Consider the following 22,973-nt stretch of genomic DNA (forward strand, 5'->3'; position numbering starts at 1 on the left):
TGAGGGCCTACATAACTCCAGGCACTGTGCTGGCATGGGAAGTCTAAATGGGAAGAGAGACCTCTTTGACTTCCTCCAAACGTGTGAGCATGTTGACAGAGGGAGCTTTGGCTAATTTAACTTTATATTGCCAGCATATAGCCAATTACCTGTCACATCATCATGGATGCATAGATACTAGTTTGAAAGAATCAGTGAATGAATGGAAAGTTCTAAATGTAGGTGGTGTCTAAAGATGAATGAAACAGCACTCCTGTCTTCAAGAAAGGAAAATTAACTGTGAAGTAAAGACCCAGACAATAATATAGGAAAGTAGTTTGATAAATTGCATGAAATCAGTTGGTGAGGAGTCAGACTTCTCATAGTTTTCACTGTAGTAAAGCAGCTAGGTAGAGGGTTGGGGGGTAGCGGTTGCCTCCCTGAATTCATTCTCTGAAAGTGGCCCATTTTCAAAATGTTTTAGGGAAATAAGTTGACCTGGTGCTTGTTAAAATTACTATGGCAACACTACCCTGGGAAAGATAGGGTAAGTAAGCATGGGAGGAGGAGAGATCTTCGGTTGTAAAATAAAGAACCAGTAAAAATGACACGCTAGGAAATAAGATGTAGAACTTACCAGGTTCTGGCTGGTAGCCACTACCTTCATTTATTCACATGGATTATTTAGAAAATGGCAAAAATCCTGGGACAGAAAACAGACATTAGTGGAAAAACTGGTGAAATCTGAATAAATCTGTAATTTAGTTAATAGTAATTTGTCAGTGTTAATGTCTTAATTTTGACAAATGTCTTACAGCTACATGAGCTGTTAACATAAGGGGAAGCTGAGTGGTAGGTACTATCATTGCAACATTTTTGTAAATCTAAAGTCATGCCAGGACTTCCCTGGTGGTGCACTGGTTAAGAATCTGCCTGCCAATGTAGGGGACATGGGTTCGAGCCCTGGTCTGGGAAGATCCCACATGCCGTGGAGCAACTAAGCCCATGCACCACAGCTACTGAGCCTGCGCTCTAGAGCCTGCGAGCCACAACTGCTGATCCTGCATGCCACAACTACTGAAGCCCACGCACCTAGAGCCCGTGAGCCACAACTACTGAAGCCCGTGCACCAAGAGCCCATGATCCACAACAAGAGAAGCCACTGCAATGAGAAGCCTGTGCACCGCAACGAAGAGTAGCCCCCACGCAGCATCAAAGACCCAACGCAGCCATAAATAAATAAATAAATAAAATTTTAAAATAAATAAAGTCATGCCAAATAAAAAGTGTATTAAAGTAAATCCCAATTCTGAACTCTTATTTCCACAAGGTACTGGATGAGCAAAGGTCAGTCTATGATTCTGTCATCAGTGGTCAGACTGGAGGACTCGGGGCAGGTAGTCAAAGGAAGGTGTCTTTTTGAAGTTCTCACTTTTCCAAACCAATTCCTATACCTTTTCAAGCCTCCCTCCCCAAGCCTGGCCCAAGCCCTGGACTCTCCCCTACATAGCTGCTCTTGTGGTCCTGTACTGTTATTTAATGAAATACTAAGGCTTGTCTTGCCAGCCTTTTCTCTGGCCTCAGATCTTTGCATGGCTGACTTTGGCTCCACAAAGTACCTCCCACCTTGAGTAGCATGCTGCCCTGGCCTCCTATCCATGTCTCTATTATATGACATCATCTTGTTTTAATGTCTCTCCAGCATTTAGCTCCATGTAAATTTACCTTGTTCGCTCACTTGTTTAACTGATTAATATCTGTCTCCCCTCTCTAGGCACTAAGCTCCCTGGAAACAAAGACCTTGCCTGTCTTGTTCACTGCTGATTCCCAGGGCCCGAAACAGTACCTGGAACAGAGTAGATTTTTTAAAATAACAAATGAATACACTTAGAGAAAAGTTATGTACTCTAGTCCCTAGAACCACTGCAATAATCATGACTTGGAGAATTGTGGCAATGCTCCCTAAAATTCTCTCTCATTTTCATATCTGTCAGTTCATTGAAGAAGACATTTCTCAAGCACCTGCCATCTGCTTAAGACAATACCGAGAACCAGGGTCAAGCCATATGAAGGGTGCAACACCCCACTCACAGTAATGCAGCACTTTCCTACACACGAAAGGGTGGTTAATCTTGTAGAAAATAGCATTTGAAAGTCCCTAGGAAAACGTTTCAGGCATCCAAATGCAGTGATTAGAGAGTGAGTCAGTTATTTCTGACAAATTCTAAGGGATTTGTGAAATAGACTGATTTCTTTTCCCAGTGAAGTGCGGCTTTTTTTTTTTTTTTTTTTGAATGAGAAGAAATTTTGTACGGACAAATCTGCTTTTTATTATACAAACACTTGTCTAAGCCTTAAGGATCTCAAATGTAATTGAAAGAATGGTATGGGTAAGGAATATGGTCCATACTAAATTTAAATATTTCTAGTAGGCAGGTAAAATACATCATCTCCGCTCCCTGTTCTGCCTGCCTCTAGCCCAGTGCACAGGCACAGTGGGTACTGAATGAAGGACTCCACTCCCAGACTAGAGTGTTGGTCCTGTCATGTGCTTGCCTTCCCACTGCACAGTTTACCATGATTGTTTTCCATGTAAGTTCTGTAAGCTCCACAAAGGCGAGCCACATCGATCTTACCCACAGTTCTATTCTCAGAACTTAGCACACACCAATCACATATTCATAGCACAGATATGCTCAGAAAATAATTGCTAAATGAGTTGATAATTGAGAAATGAATATATTCTGGGGAGAGGGACATCTGGGCTGGGGAGCCAAGGCAAAAAGTTCTAAAGACTTTTGCAAACATATACTAAATAGATATTAAGATAGGCTCAAAATATTAAGATATTTTGTCTCAGTGAGAGACAAAAAGATTTTCAGAGGCACATGTTTTTAATTGCCACCTCTCCAAACCTCACAGATATTTTCTGATGTTCAATCCAGTGATACTCATTTGTTTACTAGACCTGGTCTTGGAAATTCACTGTTAAAACTCCTACCCCCAATTTTGAGAGTTGATGCAAGGTTATCATCTCTCATTCCTTTCCTAAAAGTCTAGAAAAAATGGCATCAATAGCCTTATATATGGCTACTGAAAGGTTGCCAATCCCTAAAATTAAGCACTTCCACATACCTTAAGAAAATATGGAAGATATTAGTTGTTGCACCTAAGAGTGATGGATGTGAATTTCAAAGTCACAGACCCAATATTCAGGTGTGTAATCCTGTGAATATATGTTTATGTGTATATAGAGAGAATTAGATATGTATGTATATTCTGTGCTCTTTCATGTTGATAGTCAGGTATGACCACAAGAGGAGACAGAGGAGAAGCTCAAGAAAACAGTTTATTATACTCACAGTTACTAGAAAGAGGAGGCATGCCACACCATGCAGGACCACGTGGGAAAGCACCAGCCTCCCATACAGGCAGAAGAGGCAGGACCAAAGGAGGAGCCTAGGCCACAGCCTTTACTGGATGTTCCTCAGGAAAAGCAAGGCAAGGCAAAACAAACAGTTTGCAGTTGACTGGTTTAAATAATTTAGGTGGGATGTAAACTATAGGAATGGTCCATAGTTGCTTAGTACCTGGCCCTGGGATGACTAAGGCAGAGGAATATTGCCTCTTGGGGTACACGGGCCAGATGGAGGAGGTATGGCTCTGCATTACTTAGTTTGCATATTAAAGGCATGCTCCTGGCTGAGTCTTTTGCTATCTCTAAAAATTGGCTAGGCCCTGGAGGAGCAATCTCTCTCCAGCCAGAAGGAGTTTTTTCAGATGTCTAAACTTCACAATATACAAAAAAAATTTTAAATATAAAAAATATAGTGTATATAGGCAAGTATATAAACTGATATATATCAATTTAAACTGCCATATATATATTTAAACTGAGATATGTGTGTATGTATGTATGTATACCTGTGTTTCTGTGTGTGTGTGTCTGTGGGTGTGTGTGTCTGTGTGTGTGTGTGCCAGTTTAAATTTCTGACTCATCTGTTAACCCACCGAATTAGTAACAACTTAAGCACATCATGGTTTGTCTCAATTTCTAGTCCAATTCAATGTGATTTCTCAGTCAGTTTATTTACATTCTGTTTAAACTCCCTCCCAAGTTTTCTCCCTCTCTCTTTTTCCCTATGATTATGTCTAATCCCTATGAGCTCATGCTCTGCCACTCCAAGTGAACAAATTATTCTAGCTTTCATTAACCCTTCCAATTATCGTTCAGCTCAAATTGATTATTGCCAAGGGGAATTTGAGCCCATTACGACCAATTTTTAAAGAAAAATGTGAATTTCTACAAGAACTATCCCAAATTTTTAATGTCGGCAGCATTTTTTTTTAATGTACCCTTTTCCACACAAAAAAAAATGTCTACTGGCCAGCCAGATTGTAATTTCTGTCCTGACTTCTGAAGGGTCTGTGGGTATGAGATTTGGGGATTATAAACCTTCATTTTTCAAACTGCAGCCAATCCTTTAATAGAGTAGTAAAATCAATTTAAATGCATTCTAATTAGAATATTTAACAGACTCAGAATTTAGGATGGGATGAATGGTATCGAAGGAAAAACGTCAAAGTGAAAGAAGAGTTAGGGTATTGCTTTGAGAAATGTTATATTTATGTGTGGATTACTGGATAGCACGTGACATGGAAAGTGTATTTCTCACTGAGAGCAGTCAAACAAGTTTGAAAACACACATCTACGAAATTTAGGTACTACTCAACTTAAATCGTCCAGGATCCAAAGAGGGTAGGAACATAAGAATGGAGACTCCCTAAGGACCTCTGCTCGGCCTTGATTTTTCCCAGTTCCCCGGGAGAAGCTCAAACTACCAAATGTCCCCAGTGCTCTGCTGGTTCGGGCACAATGCGAAAGAACACAGTGCAGCGCCAGTCCTACGTTCCCCTAGAGGGCGCTGCAGAGAATCCGTTCTCCAAGGGTAAGACGGCGCACGCGCCCGGAAGCATTTCCTCTCCGGACCCGCTTCCGCTCCGCCGACCGCGAGCGCTCCTGTGACGTATTTCCGGCTGGCTGAACTGAGCTCGGGTGGCCGGAAAGGAAATAACGTCACCGGGGAGAGCAGAGAAGCCGGGTTGTGGCGCCGCCGAGGCCTTTCACCGGCAACATGTCTCATTTACCGATGAAACTTTTACGCAAGAAGATCGAGAAGCGGAACCTCAAATTGCGACAGCGAAACCTAAAGCTCCAGGGTGAGATGCGCTGAGCTTCGCGGCGGCCTGGGTTGCGGGGGAAGCCCGCACGTGGGCCGTGGCGCTCTGCGGAGGCCGCGGGGCCGAGCGGCCGAGCGGCGCTGGTGGGGAGGCCCTGCGGCCCCGATGTAGCGCTGGCAGCCTCCCCGCAGAGCGCGCGTGCTTGCGGAGCGTGGAAAGGCAGGCCGGGGCGGCCTCCCGTCGGGCCCCGCGCAGATGCCGACTCTCCGCGTGGCCCCAGATCTGCACTTTCTGAGCAGCAGTTTGTCCTTACAGAGTTCGGACAGGAGGCCTCTAAGAGTTCGTTTCCAGCCTGACCCACTTCCAACCCACCCTTTCTGACTTCCTCACCACCTCTAGGGTCATCTCCAACACCCATTTCCAATCGTTCCCGTGGGACTTTCTCACCTCCCCGCATCTTTCTTTCATATCTATCTCATGTCTTTGTCGCTTCAGAACAAGCTGGGTGTCGCTCTTCACAGAACATTCCTGATACCCTTGCCTTTCCTTACCCACCTGCCCTCTGTTTCGACTCTTGAAGAACTTCATCATTTTCAGCTCCCAGAGTGTCTTTTTGCACATATCATACGCATGTGCGTAATCTCGTGCCCGGGCTTCCTGTCACCCCTAACTTTAGGTTATACGTATTTGCATCCTTAAAGACTTCCATGAAAAGCATTTTACCTGAATGTCACTTTTCTTTACCTACCTCATTTGCAGTCCTAACTTCCTGACAGTGGGTCGGACATCCTGAAGTTATGTTAACCTTTTTCGGTCCTGTATAATACAGAAGCCCCCTAGGGCAGTGTTGGAGGCATAATGCCTTAAACTAGCTGGTTTTCTGCAGAGATGAGTTGATTGAAAGAAATCTTGGAGGAGAGAAGAGGTGTGTGGGTTTTAGGAATAATGTTTTTGAAGTTCCCTTATATTTCCATTTCCTATAGGATAACAAAGCGTTGCTAACTACTTCTTAGTTAAAGGTAACAGAAGATGGTGCTTTTTCTGTATATAAACAGGAACTTTTGTAAGGACAGTCTTAGGCATTTATATATGATAAATATCAAGACAAATAAGTGGTTACATCAACAGAATTTTCAACTTAATGATGTCTAGGAAAGTATATTTGTCAGATACCTAATATTAGAATGTATATTTTGTAAGTAACATTGGCCCCATCTGTTTATTTAACCTCATGGAAATTTTCCTGGTCCAGACTTTTAACTCCTTATGGACAGAGATGTGGTTTTTGAAGTTAAAAACTCAATGTGGCTTTCCCTCTTTTTTTTTTTTAATTTATTTGTCCTGCAGTAGCAGTAGAACACTGTAAAATTGGAAGCTGTCTTAATATACATGACAGGAAAGTAAAAACTAAATCATTTCAGTCCTGGAAGCCATGACATTTGTCATTTGGGATACCAGTGTTTCTAAGTAAACCTCTCCTTCTTGTCAATATGTGTGTTTTGTTTTTAAACAGGGGCCTCAGCTGTGAACTTGTCAGAAACTCAAAATGGAGATGTGTCTGAAAGAACAGTGGGAGGTGGAAAAATTAAAAAGTCCCTAAAACAGTCTGTGAATGTGGGCTTGTCAGAAACCCAAAATGGAGACATCTCTGAAGAAGCAGTAGTAGGTGGAAAAGTTAAAAAATTCCTAAAACAGTCTATGAATGCAGGCTGGTCAGAAGCCCAAAATGGAGACTTACCTAAAGAAACAGTGGAAAATGTAAAAGTTAAAAAATCCTCCAAGAAAAATGGAGACTTACCTAAAGAAACAGTGGAAAATGTAAAAGTTAAAAAATCCTCCAAGAAAAATGGAGACTTACCTAAAGAAACAGTGGAAAATGTAAAAGTTAAAAAATCCTCCAAGAAATCTACCACACTGACCAGTGGGGAAGCAGCAATGCAGTCTCCCAATTCAGAATCAAAAAAGAAGAAGAAGAAGAAGAAAAAGAGAAAAATAGTGGATGATGCTGGGCCTGGTATGTATTGTCTTTGAACTTAAGCTATTCAAGTTTTCAAGTTATCATTCTGCTTTTCCTCTCTTCTTCTTATGTCCACATGACATGCAAGACTCCTCTGTACTTACTGACATACGAGAAACTAGCCTGGTAGCTAAAGCAAACATTGAGGGGGCCGGGGGGACTGCAGTTTAACGTTTCTCAAAATACTGCTCTTCTTTGGCAGTTAACTATCTGAGCTTTTTATGATAAACAGAACGTACTATGACATAGTATTGAGCTGGCCAAAAAGTTCATTCGGGTTTTTCCATAAGATCTTATGGAAAATATTGTAGGTTTACCTGTTTCCAAAGAGAACTGTGGAATTACTGACACTAAAGAAATCTGGGCTGGTAGTAGAATCTATCTTGGGTCTTTATGTGTCAAGGACTTTGCATTAGTGATTCTTTTCATTTACGTCTTTTTTGCCCCATTCCTTTTTCCTACAATAAATTCCTACCTTTGAAAGGCAACTTAGTGATAATTTGGATATGCAAAGTGTATAAAATAGCAGTTAGGAAACTTCTGAATAAATGGAACATTAATTTCCAAGTGAGTAGAATGGCCAGGATTGGGGAGGCAGGGCTATTTTCTTTTGCAAGATTCTTGGATTGAATAAGCTTAGGTGAAAGAATAGGCATTTTAATTGAAATGTGAGCAAGCAGAGATTTCAAGACAAGATAGAACAGGTGTCAGCAAACTATTCAGCCTTCTGCCTATTTTTGCAAATAAAGCTTAATTGGAACACTGAGATGCCCATTTTTTTACTTGGCCTTTGTGGTGATAGAGACCATATGGCCTGCAAAGCCTAAAATATTTACAGTCTGGCCCTTTATAGAAGTTTGCCGGCACTTGTGTTAGCATATCCTATTCATCTTTTGTCTGAAATAAAGGTTTCATTTAGAAAGACACTTTGAATTTTCCAAACATGCATGGCTGTCTTTTTACTGCCTACAGGCTATAATACATTTGTAAGTTATGAGAAATCCTTTAAACAAAAAGTGAAATAAGATAGAGAAAAGCATGAGGATTAGATATTACAGTTTTGATTTAAAGTGATTGTAGTCCTATTCTAAAATGATTAGTGCCCTTAGGATTCTTGTTCTGAGTATACCTAAGGAAGTGATATTATTTCTACTCTCAAGCATTGAATCACAGGGCTGGGAGTTTAAATCCTATTGGCAACCGTTAAGAACTGTTTTAAGGAAAACAGAAGTAATAAGTCTTGAAGACCAGCTGATAATATCCATGGCCTTTGAACGTGTGGGTCCTGCAGTGTTGACCATTTCCCAGAAGGGTGGTAGTAAGGTCCAAGGAAGAGGCCAGTCCTGGGCTACGAAGAGTCTGAGTTCTGGTTTAGGTCAATTCTGTTCTAACTAGCATCACTAACTGCCATAAACTTGTAAAAGCCCAGCATGGTAGTTAACCCATTTGGCCCAGAGTGGAACATTTAAGAGCATGATGGGAGGTAAGACTGCAAAGGTAGTTTAAGGGACTATGTTACGAAAGTTGTGGATGTAGAAATGAAAAGCCAGGAGGCCTTCCCTCTCCTCCCCTCACCACTTACATTCAAGGAACAGGCCAGTTTCTATCGCCCAGCTAAGTAGATTGTTGCTCTTGCTTTGTAGTCTGCCTCTAGTAACATGGAGAGCCTTTTGTGTTTCTGTTCCCCTTTAAAACAAAATCAGCTTTTATAGAAAATTTGTGTTTAATGGCATAGGAGGAAAAACCGGTGCTTGTTACAAGTTATTTTAAAAAACGTTAATGACTTGCCCTTGTTTTTTTTCTCAGTGAAGTTTATAGAACTGGGTGTGATTAACATACTTAAATTGTTTAGTTCAGCTTATAAAAAATTTCTTGCTCACTTAAGATGGTATAATACATAAGTAGTAAGTCAGACAGAGAAATATTATATGATATCACATATATGTAGAATCTGAAAAATAGTACAAATGAACTTACAAAACAGAAACAGACTCACAGACAGAAAACAAGCTTATGGTTACCAAAGGGGACGGGGGGGTGGATAAATTGGGAGTATGGGGTTAACAGATGCATGCTACCATATATAAAACAAAGAACAAGGATTTACTGTCTAGCACAGGGAACTGTATTCAATATAATGAAAAAGAATTTTTAAAAAAGAATGTCAATATATACATATATGTATGTAGAACTGAATTCACTGCTCTATACCTGAAACCCACACAATATTGTAAATCAACTATACTTCAGTAAAAGAATATGTATTAAGAAGCCTAAAAAATAAAGTTTGTTGGCAAATCTGTGTGTCCCACTGGGTTTTTTAATATAGCCAGATTTTTCAATCAGGAAAAAGAGATTCTTAGCAAATTAAAACTGAAAATATGTTAAGCTTTTGAAAATATGCCTTTTTGCATCACACATCTTTTATTTTGTGGTCTCATCTGGTATTCTTATTTTAAGAAAAAAATTTTGGGTGGGCGGTTTGTCCTTTAATCCAAAGATTCCAAAAAAGCAAAAACTGAAGACAAAGGAGACTCTGAAGATGGTGCCCAGGCTCCTGAAGAAACAGAGAACAGTGTGGAGAAGCCAGACAATGAGGACGATGACAGCATGGTTCCCAGCCTGCCCCTGGGACTGACAGGTAGCTATCAATGTTTTCCGGATAGCTCTTCTCTAAAAGGGCATGCCTCCTTGGATTATAGTATTTAAAGGTTCAGTTGTGGCATTTAATTTACCTGGAAAAAATAAGTATTGACAAGAAATGGTTTTATAACTATTGCTTTTTATCATCCACGTTGTGTGCCTTAGCCTGTTGTTTCTTTCTCTATTTTTCCCTTTATTTCTAACACTAAATATTTTGACATGCACACGAATAGTTCTTGGGGTCCTCTGTTCCTTTGGTTTGTCACTTTCTAAAGCTCACTCCATGTTGTAGTAGGAAAATCACTGGCCCGGAAGTCTGGAGCCCAGAGGTTCAATACTGGCTCCATTACTAAAAGAGAAGGGTGAAATTAACCTTATTGAGGGGCTTGTGCCAGAGTCACCTTCTTTAGCCTCTATTTCTTTGCCTGTAAAGTCAAGAGTTTAGGCTAGAATCAGTTGCCCTTAACCAGAAATGTCTAGCAGTTGGTTGGGTTGTTTGGTTTGGGTTATTTGTTTATTAAAATAATTGAGGCCCAGCACCCAATCTCCATAATCAAAATTGCAAAGGTTTTGTCAGTGGTTCTCAAACAGGATAATTTTACCTCCCAGGTAGGGTGACCGGCTCATCCCAGTTTTCCCATTCAAAGTCCTGCATCCCTTAAACCTCTGTCCCAGGCAAACCATGAGTGTTGGCCACCAATATGTTTGATTGTCAGAACTGGGGGCAGGCTACAGGCATCCAGTAGGTAGAGGTCAGTGGTGCTGCAGGACATCCTATAATGCATAGGACAGCCTCTCACAACAAAAAATTATCCATCCCAAAATGTCAGTGGTGTCAAGGTTGCCAAAACTTGGGTTATAGCCAGGGCACGTGTGGGGCGGGGAGCTCCCGGGTGATCCTGATGCCTCCCCCTGCTGGAGAACCACAGCACACCTGATATATGGGTACAGTCTAACCATCTGTGGCTACATCTGACTCTTCTCAGTTGTCTTTCTGGAGTGAGAGTTACTATTTTGATTGATTTCGTATTCAGTTTTTATTACACTGAATGCTTTCACTTATTTCACATTTAAACATTTCATTTCTCTCTGAACTCTCCCCCTGCAAACCACCCCCATCTCTCCCCTCTCCCTTTCCCGCCACCTTGGCATTTTCATTTCATACAAGTCCCTTGACTGTACCACCTCTCCATCTGTTATTTTGTTACAGTATAGGCTCTGGACTTTACATCACAAGGCCATTAGCAGTGGAGAAACTTCAAAGGTATAAGGTTTTTTTATAGGAATGGTTGGGGTTTATTCTTTTCTTATTGGAAGAAGCTCTTCTAAGCTTGACACTAAGCCAGTAATGTTTTCAATCAGCAAAACTAATTTAGGAAGCTAGCAATATTAACTATTAAGAAAAGATAAATTTGCTAATGATAAACTGTCTTCTCTTTAGGAGCTTTTGAGGATACTTCGTTTGATTCTCTGACTAATCTTGTCAATGAGAACACTCTGAAGGCAATAAAAGAAATGGGCTTTACAAACATGACTGAAATTCAGCATAAAAGTATCAGACCACTTCTGGAAGGCAGGTATGATTAACATTGAGGTTTGGGCATTAGTGCTATTTTTAGTGCTAGTAGTTTGGAAAGAAAATACCAGTATGTTCTGTTGATCTTGCACTGTGTTGGGTAACATATCCAACCTTCGTTAAAGGCTTTAGCTTCTTTACTGATGTTTGGAGAAAATTGCTCACTTCTGTTTTTAGCACAATTCTTATTTTTGAGTTAAGTATTTATAACCCACATGATTGATTTCAGTGATAGAGAAGGTGGGGGCTTTTTTCTTGTTATGATCCAGCCTCAGTGCCTGAAACATGTGTGATAGTACATGGTACTTGTTGAATGAGTAGACTAAATGTCTCCCTCCTTTTCCTTTTTATTTTTTAGGGATCTTCTGGCAGCTGCAAAAACAGGCAGTGGCAAAACCCTGGCATTTCTCATTCCTGCAGTTGAACTCATTGTTAAGTTAAGGTTCATGCCCAGGAATGGTAAGTCTGTGGTCCCATTGTTTCTGCCAGTATCCCACTGGAAGTCTATTGTAGCTATTGGTGGACTCCTGGTGATAACTACAGTTTGACTTTCACTGTATATCCTGTTTTGCTTTTTAGGAACAGGAGTCCTTGTTCTCTCACCTACTAGGGAACTGGCCATGCAGACTTTTGGTGTCCTTAAGGAACTGATGACACACCATGTTCACACGTATGGGTTAATAATGGGCGGCAGTAACAGATCTGCTGAAGCACAGAAGCTTGCCAATGGGATCAACGTCATTGTGGCCACACCAGGCCGTCTCCTGGACCATATGCAGGTAAGAGAACACTGTTTTGTGGTCCCCATCTTTTGTCTGTGTGAAACGTAAACTTGACAGCTAACAGTTTTTCTTTGTCCTTTGTCTTGTCAGAATACACCAGGGTTTATGTATAAAAACCTACAGTGTCTGGTTATTGATGAGGCTGATCGTATCTTGGATGTTGGGTTTGAAGAAGAATTAAAGCAAATTATTAAACTTCTGCCAAGTAAGTAGGTAGCATCTGCATGTGGTTTGCCAAGTAGCTGTTGGAAGTAGATGAGAGTTTTTCCTGTATGAAAACTACTAATGTCAGAATTTTTTTTTTTTTTTTATAAATTTATTTATTTATTTTTGGCTGCATTGGGTCTTCGTTGCTGCACACTGGCTGTCCCTAGTTGCAGGAAACAGGGGCTGCTCTTTGTTGCGGTGCATGGGCTTCTCATTGTGGTGGCTTCCTCTTGCTGTGGAGCACGGGTTCTAGATGCCTGGGCTTCAGTAGTTGCGGCACGTGGGCTCAGTAGTTGTGGCTCGCGGGCTCTAGAATGCAGGCCCAGTCGTTGTGGTGCACGGGCTTAGTTGTTCCACAGCATGTGGGATCTTCCTGGGCCAGGGGTGTCGAACCCATGTCCCCTGCATTGGCAGGCGGATTCTTTTTTTTTTTTTTTTTTTTTTTTTTTCTTTTGCGGTACGCGGGCCCCTCACCGCTGTGGCCTCTCCCGTTGTGGGGCACAGGCTCCGGACGCACAGGCTCAGCGGCCACGGCTCACAGGCCCAGCCGCTCCGCGGCATGTGGGATCCTCCTGGACCGGGGCACGAACCCGTGTCCCCTGCATCAGCAGACAGACTCTCAACCACTGCGCCACCAGGGAAGCCCGCAGGCGGATTCTTAAACACTGTGCCACCAGGGAAGTCCCTAATGCCAGAATTTTAACGTAGCAAGTGAAGTGGTTGTGCCAGTCACCCTCAGATGTAGTTTGCAACATAAGCATCACTCTCACTAGTGACTTAATGCAGTGGTTTTGCCATTTGAGAGGCTGCCATGCAAGTTGAACAGTCCTAACGTACGTCTTGTTCCTGTCTGTGCCCGCCACCCCATCTCACATCTCCTGGGTAGCCATTGACTTGCTGCTTTCTGTGTTAACGTTTGAGTGGTACATACCTTGGTTATAGTACTTGAAACATTGTAAACTGCTTATATCTATAAAAACACCATAGTTCAGTACATTATACAATTGTTTTTTTAATACTTCATTGAGGTATAATTAACATAATAATATGTACATATTTTAAATGTATGATTTGATACGTTTTTGGCCTGTTTACACCTCGAAACCATCACCACAGTCAATACAGTGAACATTTCCATAACCCTCAAAACTTTCTTTGTGTGCCTTTGTAATCCCTCCCTCTCACCGTCCCCTGCTTTCAACAGCTGCCATGCACATCTCTCTCACAGGTGACTGTTGATCTGCTTCCTGTCACTGTAGATCAGTTTGCATTTTCCAGGGATTCATATGAATTCATATGCAGTGTAACTCTTCTTGTCTGGTTTCTTGTGCACAGATCCTTCTGTGATTCGTCTGTGCCGTTACACGTATCAGTAGTTCTTTGCCTTATTCCTCAGTGGCGTTCTAGTGTATAAATATGCCACAACCTGTTTATCCATTTAACTGTTGTTGGACGACTGTGTTGCTAACGGTTTCGGTCTACTACAAATAAAGTTGTTACGAACATCCATCTACAACTCTTTTTGTGGACATATATCTCCTTTTCTGTTGGGTGATTACCTAGGAATGGAGTGGCTGGTGTATGTTTAACTTGTACCAATTTACATCCCCATCAGCGGTGTATGGAATTTCCAGTTCCTCCTGTTAAATCTTGAAATTAGGTAGTGTTAACCGTCCAACTTTGTTCATTTTCAAAATTGTTTTGGCTGGTCTTGTCCTTGGCATTTCTGTATGAATGTTAGAATCAGTTGGTTAATCTCTGGGGATCTTGGGATTGTACTGAATATTGATCATTGGCGGAAGACAATGTTGAGTCATAACACGTGAACGAGGTAGATCTTCGTTTATTAGCTCCCTAATTTCTCTCAGCAGTGTTTCAGAGTTCAGTGTACAGGTTTTTTCATATCTTTGTGAGATAAAGTTTTTCACTTAATTGTTTTCTTGCCTGATTGAGCTGGCCAGAACCTCCAGTATAATCCTGAATAGAACTGGCAAGAGAAGACATCTTTGTCTTACTCCTGATCTTAGGTGGGAAAGCATTCAGTCTTTCACCATTAAGTATGATGTTAGCTGTAGATGCTCTAGATCTGTATGCCCTATATCAGACTGAGGGTGATCCCTTTTGTTCCTAGTTTGCTGAGATTTTTCTTAAATCAGAAATAAATGTTAAATTCTGACAGATGTTTTTTCTGTGTCTGTTGAAATGATCAGATGTTTTTTCTTTAGTCTGTTAATATGGTAAATTATATTGGTTAATTTTCAACTGTTAACCAACCCTGCATTCCTAGAATAAACCCCACTTGGTCATGATGCATTATTATCCTTTATGTATATTTCTGGATTCACTTTGCTAAAACTTTGTAAAAGGTATGAGTTGGGAAGTAAGCTCTCTTCAGTGTCCTGGAGAGTTTATGAAATATAATATTTCTTAAGTGTTTGATAGACTTCAAGAGCAGCGGCCATTGGGGCTGGAGTCTTCTTTACATGAAGATTTTAACTATAATTTCCTTAATAGATACAAGGCTATTCAGGTTTTCTATTTCTTCTTGAGCAAGCTTTAGCAGTTTCTTTTTCAAGGAAGCTATCCATTTCATCTTAGTTGTCAAATGTCTAGACATAAAGTTGTCCATGGTGTTCCTTTCTTACTATTTATAGTGATACCATGTCTCTCATTTCTGATAGTTCCACTGAGAGCGTTTTTAGTTGTGAAGCAATTCTAAAGGTTCCCTGAAGGATCTGGGTTATGCTTATGTGGGTGTGTTTCAGCCCGCAGACAGACCATGCTCTTTTCTGCCACACAAACTCGGAAAGTTGAAGACCTGGCAAGGATTTCTCTGAAAAAGGAGCCCTTGTATGTTGGTGTTGATGACGATAAAGCTCATGCAACCGTGGATGGTCTTGAGCAGGTATTTTTTGTCAGTACCTTCAATTTTAAGGATCGTTGGTGTTTCCTTGCAAGTGTTTGGAGGATCGTCTAGGAAGCAAATGGGTTAATGAACTAAATACATCACTGCCAATTTTAGATGAGTAAAAAACATTTTGCTGTTTAATCATCTCTTGCGCTAAGATGTGAGGGGAGTTAGTTAGAAGGCAGAGAGGCTGGACTCAGGCACCTCGCTGTGGAAATGAGGTGACAGAAATCCAGACTAGGTTGATTAAAAATAGAGCTGTAAGGTTGAGTCTTTTGATGAATGATATGTTTCCTGTAACACTTTAGCTTAAAAACCTTTCATTGGTTGTTTAGTTTTTAAAAATATATTCACCCAGCTTCGTTATCGTGTTTAGGACAGTGTGGTTATTTGAGATCTTGCTGTTAAGGACCTTCTAAAAATGAATCATTGATACACTTTGAGGGTTCTAGTTAATAGAGGTATTGGTATATTATGATTACAAGAACTTAATAACCAGTAGTCTCAGAAATATGGAAAGTATTTAGTATCCAGTGATTGTGGCCAATAAAAGGAGTCAATAGTTAAAATTAGTCTTATTTTAGGAATGCATTGTTACAATGAAGGCAGTGATTTTGCTGTAGGTGAGGCGTAACAGTGTGTATGCTGTGTTAATCTGTGCTCTCCATCAAGTTATATTCGTTCATGGAGCTGAAAATGAAAATTATTTTGTGTCTGTTCACTTGAACCTCTCCTAGGGATATGTTGTCTGTCCTTCCGAAAAGAGATTCCTCCTACTCTTTACATTCCTTAAGAAGAACCGGAAGAAGAAACTAATGGTCTTCTTTTCATCCTGTAAGTCCGTGAAATACCACTATGAGTTGCTGAACTACATCGATTTGCCTGTCTTGGCCATTCATGTAAGTGATTATGATGAATTTATTAAAAACAGGTTACACTTATCGAGTTATATAGATTGTGGGGATTGAGGTATTGCGCTCTCCTCCAAACATAGTTCTAAGTAGTTTGGGCAATAGTGGGTGGCTGATCCTGTGTGGAGGGAGCTTTGCTGGGAGTGGAGGGGCGGGGACCAGAAAGGAGGAGCGGATGCCATCCCTTGAGGAAATAGGACAGGTTATGAACTTGAAATAAAGCAGGGTAATAGTTCCACAGTTCGGGGATTCTACATCGAGACCTCCCACAAACAACTTCAACTTTTCTGTTCCAATGGATGCTTTGTTTTGATTCTAGGGAAGGCAGAAACAAAATAAGCGTACGACCACGTTCTTCCAGTTCTGCAATGCAGATTCGGGGATCTTGTTGTGTACAGACGTGGCAGCTAGAGGGCTGGATATTCCTGAAGTGGACTGGATTGTTCAGTATGACCCTCCGGATGACCCCAAGGTTCTCTGAGAAATTCCACATTCCACAGAATACCCCTTTAATGTGCAGTGACTGCAGTATTTCTCTGTTGCTGATAGTGTTTAGGGCTTTTGCAGGACCCAAAGAGGGTGTGTGCAAGGAGATTCGAGAGGTGTCCGTGGGACTTAAGTTAGGATCTGTTAAGAGCAGTAGATGTCAGAAGGAAATAAAATTTGCTTACAGAGATAGATACCATTCTTTAGTATATGTAGTAAAATAAGTTTTATTGGGTATTTCAACAAACAACAGATTATATAAATTATCAGCCAGCATTTAAATATGTTTCCCAAAGCCCTTTTGAAGTTGAAGCACACTTAATAGTCATTTGATTAGATCATAGAATTAATGTGAATGTTCTGTCTAGCTTTCCTTGGCCCCGGGCATGGCTCTGTTACCTCTGTGGGGATGCTCCCTGCAGAAGGAATGGGGGACTAGCTTTGGGGAGCATGGTCACGGGCTGTGTGGTGCCACTAGGTGGAGGTGGGCACCGTCTCACACTGATGTGCTGGCACACCGCCGTCCACTACCGTGTGAGTTCTGGACGTGCAGCTCGCCACGGGTTGCCATGGAAACCAGTGTATTACCTCAGGTTTTCTCTCTCCACCAAAGGAATACATTCATCGTGTGGGTAGAACAGCCAGAGGCCTGAACGGCAGAGGGCATGCCTTGCTCATTTTGCGCCCTGAAGAATTGGGTTTCCTTCGCTACTTGAAGCAATCCAAGGTAAAGACCTTCACTTGGAAAACCTTAAGCTGGGGACAGATTCCTCTCGAGAGGAATTCGTTACCGGTGCACGTGGCCTTAAGCACCATTTCTAGGTGTGTCCGAGGAGTCCTGCGTCGTCGCCATGCTGTTCGGACAGTTGTTACAGCAGTTTAGCAGATGAGATTTATGTGGGTCGCCCCCAGGAAATGTGAGCAGAAAACTATCCTCGAGGCCCCGTTCTTGAGCTCTGTGTCACGCAGGGTGCATCCAGTCCCCGGTCTCCACTCTCGTCCCCCCAGCCGTGTTTGAAACCTCTTCCACTCCTTGTGAGTGAGCTCCCCCACACCGGTCATCTCTGCTCCCCTGCTGCAGCCTTTCTCCACGTGTCTTCACCCTGGTGTCTGCACCTCGCCCGAGGCCAAGGGAACCCATTCCTTCCTACCTCTTCCTCCTTCAGGCCCTTATTCGTTGACTCAGTCCCTCCCTGGCAGTTAGCTCTTTACCATCTCAAGTGTCTGACCAAAAAAATAACTTCAACCCTAAACCCGCTCTCCTATCACTAGGTCCAGCATGGCTACTGCCTGTCGCCTTTCCTCAGTCTGCCGTTTTGAAAAGTGGGTTATATTTCAACTCCTCTGATTTTGGTCTCCAGTCCGCCCTAATCGGGCTTTGGCCTCTCTGTTGCCAGGTCATGAGAATGCTTGTTGGGCCTCTTCACTGGCACCGTGTCGCCTGGTGGATTTTCCTTCCCCCACTGCCCCCATCGTGGAGCAGTTCCTAGGGATTGCCATCAGCCCTTGCACTTTTTCTCCAGATGCCTGTTTCCTGGCTCTCAGATAGCCTCTGCTTCCGCTAGCTGCTGTCTCCTCTGGGAGGCCCTGCCCTCCTTCATGTCCCCCCAGCACGGGTGGTCGACAAGTTGTCTCGTCACTTACCTGTCTCCGCCCAAGGCTGCAGGCTCCCTGATGGCAGGGCCCGTGATTTGGGCAGCTGTTCTTTTCCCCCAGCATCTAGCACCGGTCTTGCACTTTCCCAGTCATCTAATAAGTTAGAACTGCTACGAAATATCCTTCCTGTAGGAGTTTGTGATCATTGTGACCTAGTCACAGGGCAGTGTGGTGTTGGAGAGAAGGGCTAGTGGTTCCTTCAGCTAGAAGCTTCAAGCTGCTTCATCACGTTGCATCCACAGAGATCTTTGTTTAGAGAAAAGGGCTTCAGTGATTTATTGCCCCTGCCAGTTTCTCGCCTTTTCTTTCAAGAGCGTTCCATAGCATGATTCCTGTGCAGTGAACAGAGGGAAGGTAAGCCTTTCCCATTGGCATTGGGAGACAAGCAGATGTCTGGCCCATGGGATCCCACAGGCCTGTCCCCTTTCATCTCTTCAGTGCCTGACGAGCTGCAGCAGAGCCATGCTGCTTTACTCATCTGCGTGCTTTTGTTTTCTAGGTTCCATTAAGTGAATTTGAGTTTTCCTGGTCCAAAATTTCTGACATTCAGTCTCAGGTATGCAGGGCAGAGGGGGAGGAAGGGTCTTCCCAGCACCACCTTTGTAGTGTCTCATTGACAGTCGTTGTACTCTGAGTCTCCCTTTTCATAAAGTGAGAAGTTTGGACTGAGTGATTGTTTCGTTGTCCTGTTGTGCTGGTGACCACATTCCAGAGCTCTCTACGTTGTTTCAGTCCGTATCTTACAATAATTTTGTCATTATTCTTAACTGCAGCCTGATTTTGCAGGTATTACAGAGCTTGGAGCAGGTGTATTGGAACAAATGTTTTATATGACGTGCTTTTTTATTTCATTAAAAGCAATATTTCTTTCTGTTTCAGCTTGAAAAACTGATTGAAAAGAACTACTTCCTTCATAAGTCAGCCCAGGAAGCATATAAGTCATACATTCGAGCGTATGATTCCCATTCGCTGAAACAGATCTTTAATGTTAATAACTTAAACTTGCCTCAGGTTGCTCTGTCATTTGGTTTCAAGGTGCCTCCTTTTGTTGATTTGAGTATCCTTTTCTTTGTGGTTATGAATTCGTCCAGGCATTAAGGGACAGAAGCTTGACCGGGGGCCTTGGGGCTTAGCACTTGGGTTGGTGTGTCTGCTCTGGCCGAGGCCTGCAGGGCCCAGGCCTTCAAGCTGGTCACTGACCTCTTGTCAGTGCTCACATGGGGTGGGCAGGGGTTAACTGTCAGGGTGGAGACTACAGAAGCGAGACAGTTCATGGCTTTAAAAAAGACAGCAGAATTTGAGTGGCAGACGGAGCAGGGAGAGTTGTATGTTCTGGGGAGAAGCTCAGAGGGGCAGGGCTTGGCGGTTGTGTGGCTTCACTATACAGGGTACACAGAGGAGCGGGATACCTTGAAGAAGCTGAAGACGAGATGGAACCTCTCAGAGGGCTCTTATCCTCTCAGTCATTGAAGCATTTCATGCAAGGAAATTGCAAGACCAGTGAAAGAAAATAACCTAAGTGTTACTCGAGATAAAAGGCAAAGGGAACATGTCCAGTTGCTTCTGTTACGATATGTAATGTGTTTTAGTACACATTTTCAGCAGAAGAAACGGCCAGCTAGAACGAGGCCTGCTCGTTAACACTGTGGTAGAAACTCCTAAGGGGACTTGGAGGACCACAGTTCGGGTGGCCGTCCGCATCGTGAGCATCGAGTGAACGTCTGCTGTTGTGAACACACGTTGAGTCCCCTTGTGACAGGAAGAGCAACTGCACTCGGCCAGGCACCTCTGAATCAGCTCCCAACGGAGGTGAAAGTCATTTTGTTTTGACACTGGGAGTATTTCTTAATGTGTTCCTGTACACTTAGCGATTTACCTCTTCGGCTTCATTGCGTGGAAAAATACAAGTATTGCACTGGGCTAAACATCTGTCCTGCTAGTTTTAGTCCACAGTCACGTGGCCACTCCTGGTTGTCTGGAATGTTCGCGTGTGTTCGTGGCCTGGGGAGGGGTTGTGGGGCCCCTGGGGTACAGCTGGCTGGTTCTTCTGCAGACGGTAGACTGGAGTCCTTGTCTTTGTGTTGCTTGATTTCCTTAACGTCCCCCTTTAGACGTGAACAGCAATGACGGCAAACTTAAAAAAAGGGGTGGCGGCGGTGGCTTTGGCTACCAGAAAGCCAGAAAAGTTGAGAAGTCCAAGATCTTCAAGCACATAAGCAAGAAACCATCTGACGGCAGGCAGTTCTCTCACTGAAGACACACCTTTGTCCTGAAATGGATTTTTTTTTTCTTGCTCTAACAAAGGAATTATTGCCGTAGGATCTGGGACTCATCTAAGAAGAGTGTGAATTGACTTGGGGCGCTGGCACTGATATCTCCAGTGGGTCTCTTTGGGGATATAAAACAGTTCAGTATTTCTTGATTGGCCAAGGACAAAGCAAGGGATCTTCTTAGTCTTTGTGATGATAGAATGTTTTTAAGTTTAAATCTTTTTTTTCCCAAACCTGGTTACTGTTCTAGTGTAATTCTTTTGGTACCTTTCCTTCCTGGTGTCTGAAGATTTGTATGGCTTAGGGTGCTGTGTCAGCCTGCCAGACAGGGCAGGTGACACTGGACAGCTGCAATTATCTCAGTTTATTTTTTTAGTTTTAGTTGTTTCTTGGACCTTTAGTTGTTTCTTGGACCTTACTTCAGTAGTTTTCTGACCCCCTGCTGAAAATGTTGCCACGTAAAAGGGCAGAGGACTTTGGGAAATACCTAAGAAGCACCTCCGGTTAAAGGTGGCACTGTTTTTTTTATATGTGGGATTTTAAAACAATGATCCTTTCTCCATTTTACTTTTTTAAGAGGAAGAAGTACGGGTTGTCATTGTTACTTGAGTAAAGTGCCCCAGCAGTCCTGACATGGAGGGTAGGGTGGGGATGAGATCTGAGAGGTTTGAGCCTCATTTACAGGTGTAATAATACTCTGCTGTTCTCCATTTGGTAACTTAGCAGATTTTTTTTTTTTAAGGCACAGAGAGTGGTGACAGTCCTCAGTCAAACTTGTTTGTTTGAAGTGGTTTGGAGTTTAGTATGCCCTTCCAACTCTTCATAGTACTTAAAAGGCAGAGCATCTTTTTGAGAAAAATTGCCTCTTTCAGATCCATGAAACAAAAATAGATTTATGGTGAAAATTGAAAATGAACATACATCAGAATGAGCAACGAAGTCAGTGGTTTAGTCAGATGGGGTTATTTGTAGTAGGAACTTTTGATTTCTGGTGTGTTTTATGTTTTATTTTTAGTGTGTTTTGTAACTACAGAATGGTTATTACATTTTGTAGCTATTTAAAACCAAAGTTGCTAGCATCATTTTGCTGTTGTACCAGTTCATATTCATAGATTCCTACTAAATATAAGTATCAAATGTAGAAGAAACAGTGGTAAACAGCACTGCAGTAGGAAAAGGAAAGAGTGATATACTGTTCCACACCTGGGCTCGACCACTGTCCCCCTAGCTAGACATGTCCTGGGTTTCAGACCTTGATTGCTGGACTTCTGGCATTTAATAACTGTTTCTCTTTCCAGTAACTATTCTTTTTTGTTTCAGAAATAATCATGTTTCAGAAAGTACACAAAAGCAAAGAGAAGAATATTTAATCACTGAACAGAAGTAAATACTGCCACTATTTTGATACATAACCCTCCAGTGTTTTGTATACATACTTTTTTTTTAATCAAAGGTGAAGTAAGTCATCCTTACCCACTGTTTGTAACCATCTTGTTTCATAACATTATTTTCCTGTCATTAAATAATTACATCAAATTTGTATCTCATTTACTGCGATGCTCTAACCTTGCCTGGTCTGCCTGGATTTGAGTTCTGAATACCTGCGTGCCCCCCACTGGCTCTCCTTGTCTCAGTGTGTCTAGTGCCTGTTTTGTCATTTGTGAGAAGAGTATATAAACAGAAGGTGGAAAGATTGTTCTCACTATGATAACGGCTTACGTCAGGACTTGCTGGGAGTCCTGTGTGAAATTCTGCTGGCAGGCTGGTCCAGCCTAGGGACATCCAGACAACCAGACTTGACCGACCTGGCCAGGATTCAAATGTGAGGGAGCGGTCACTAGAGTCAGATAACGAGGTCAGTGCAGCACCATCTGCAAGGCTCGTTTGCACAAAGAGAAGGCCTCCTTAGGTTCCTGTGCTAAGAACACAGCAGCTGCTGGTGGCATATGTGTGCGGCCACTAACTTGACAAATGGGATTAAGTGGCTTCAGTCAGGAAGGCCAGGCAGCGTGGACTGGAAGCCAAGCAGGTCACTGGCAGCAACTAGAGACCTCTGGGCTGCAGGTGTGTCATTGCTGTTTCTAAGTTTATTTTGGTCTTAGTTGCCCAGGTTAAAGCTGAATTTGGGATATCCAAAAAAGGATCTTGTTTATTCAAAAATACGTAGTGGTGGGACTTCCCTGGTGGTGCAGCGGTTAAGAATCGGCCTGCCAATGCAGGGGACATGGGTTCGAGCCCTGGTCCAGGAAGATCCCACATGCCGCGGAGCAACTAAGCCCGTGCTCCACAAGAGGCCACCGCAATGAGAAGCCCGCGCACCGCAAAGAAGAGTAGACCCCGCCTGCCGCAACTAGAGA

The 22,973-nt window shown here is 42.6% G+C and overlaps 1 protein-coding gene across 1 annotated transcript; it reads left to right on the forward strand.

The window, feature by feature from the left end:
* The first annotated feature begins 5,006 nt into the window (after positions 1-5,006).
* DDX18 (DEAD-box helicase 18) lies at positions 5,007-22,163 on the forward strand. Its single transcript, XM_032637589.1, has 14 exons — positions 5,007-5,199; positions 6,674-7,174; positions 9,678-9,818; positions 11,262-11,397; positions 11,755-11,855; positions 11,976-12,175; positions 12,269-12,383; positions 15,151-15,290; positions 16,031-16,192; positions 16,524-16,676; positions 17,304-17,417; positions 18,846-18,902; positions 19,226-19,403; positions 20,458-22,163. The coding sequence occupies exons 1-14, from the start codon at positions 5,115-5,117 to the stop codon at positions 20,598-20,600; spliced, it is 2,226 nt and encodes a 741-aa protein (XP_032493480.1). The 5' UTR covers positions 5,007-5,114; the 3' UTR covers positions 20,601-22,163.
* Positions 22,164-22,973: the final 810 nt, after the last annotated feature.

Source organism: Phocoena sinus, chromosome 7 (assembly GCF_008692025.1).
Source record: "Phocoena sinus isolate mPhoSin1 chromosome 7, mPhoSin1.pri, whole genome shotgun sequence".
Classification (NCBI taxonomy): domain Eukaryota; kingdom Metazoa; phylum Chordata; class Mammalia; order Artiodactyla; family Phocoenidae; genus Phocoena; species Phocoena sinus.

Bases quoted from the DNA above. Each gene is read 5' to 3' on its own strand.
- DDX18 (XM_032637589.1), top strand. From the start codon at position 5,115: ATGTCTCATTTACCGATGAAACTTTTACGCAAGAAGATCGAGAAGCGG. The intron at 11,398-11,754 runs GTATGATTAACA...TTTATTTTTTAG, and splicing joins AGACCACTTCTGGAAGGCAG to GGATCTTCTGGCAGCTGCAA. The intron at 16,193-16,523 runs GTAAGTGATTAT...TTTTGATTCTAG, and splicing joins TGCCTGTCTTGGCCATTCAT to GGAAGGCAGAAACAAAATAA.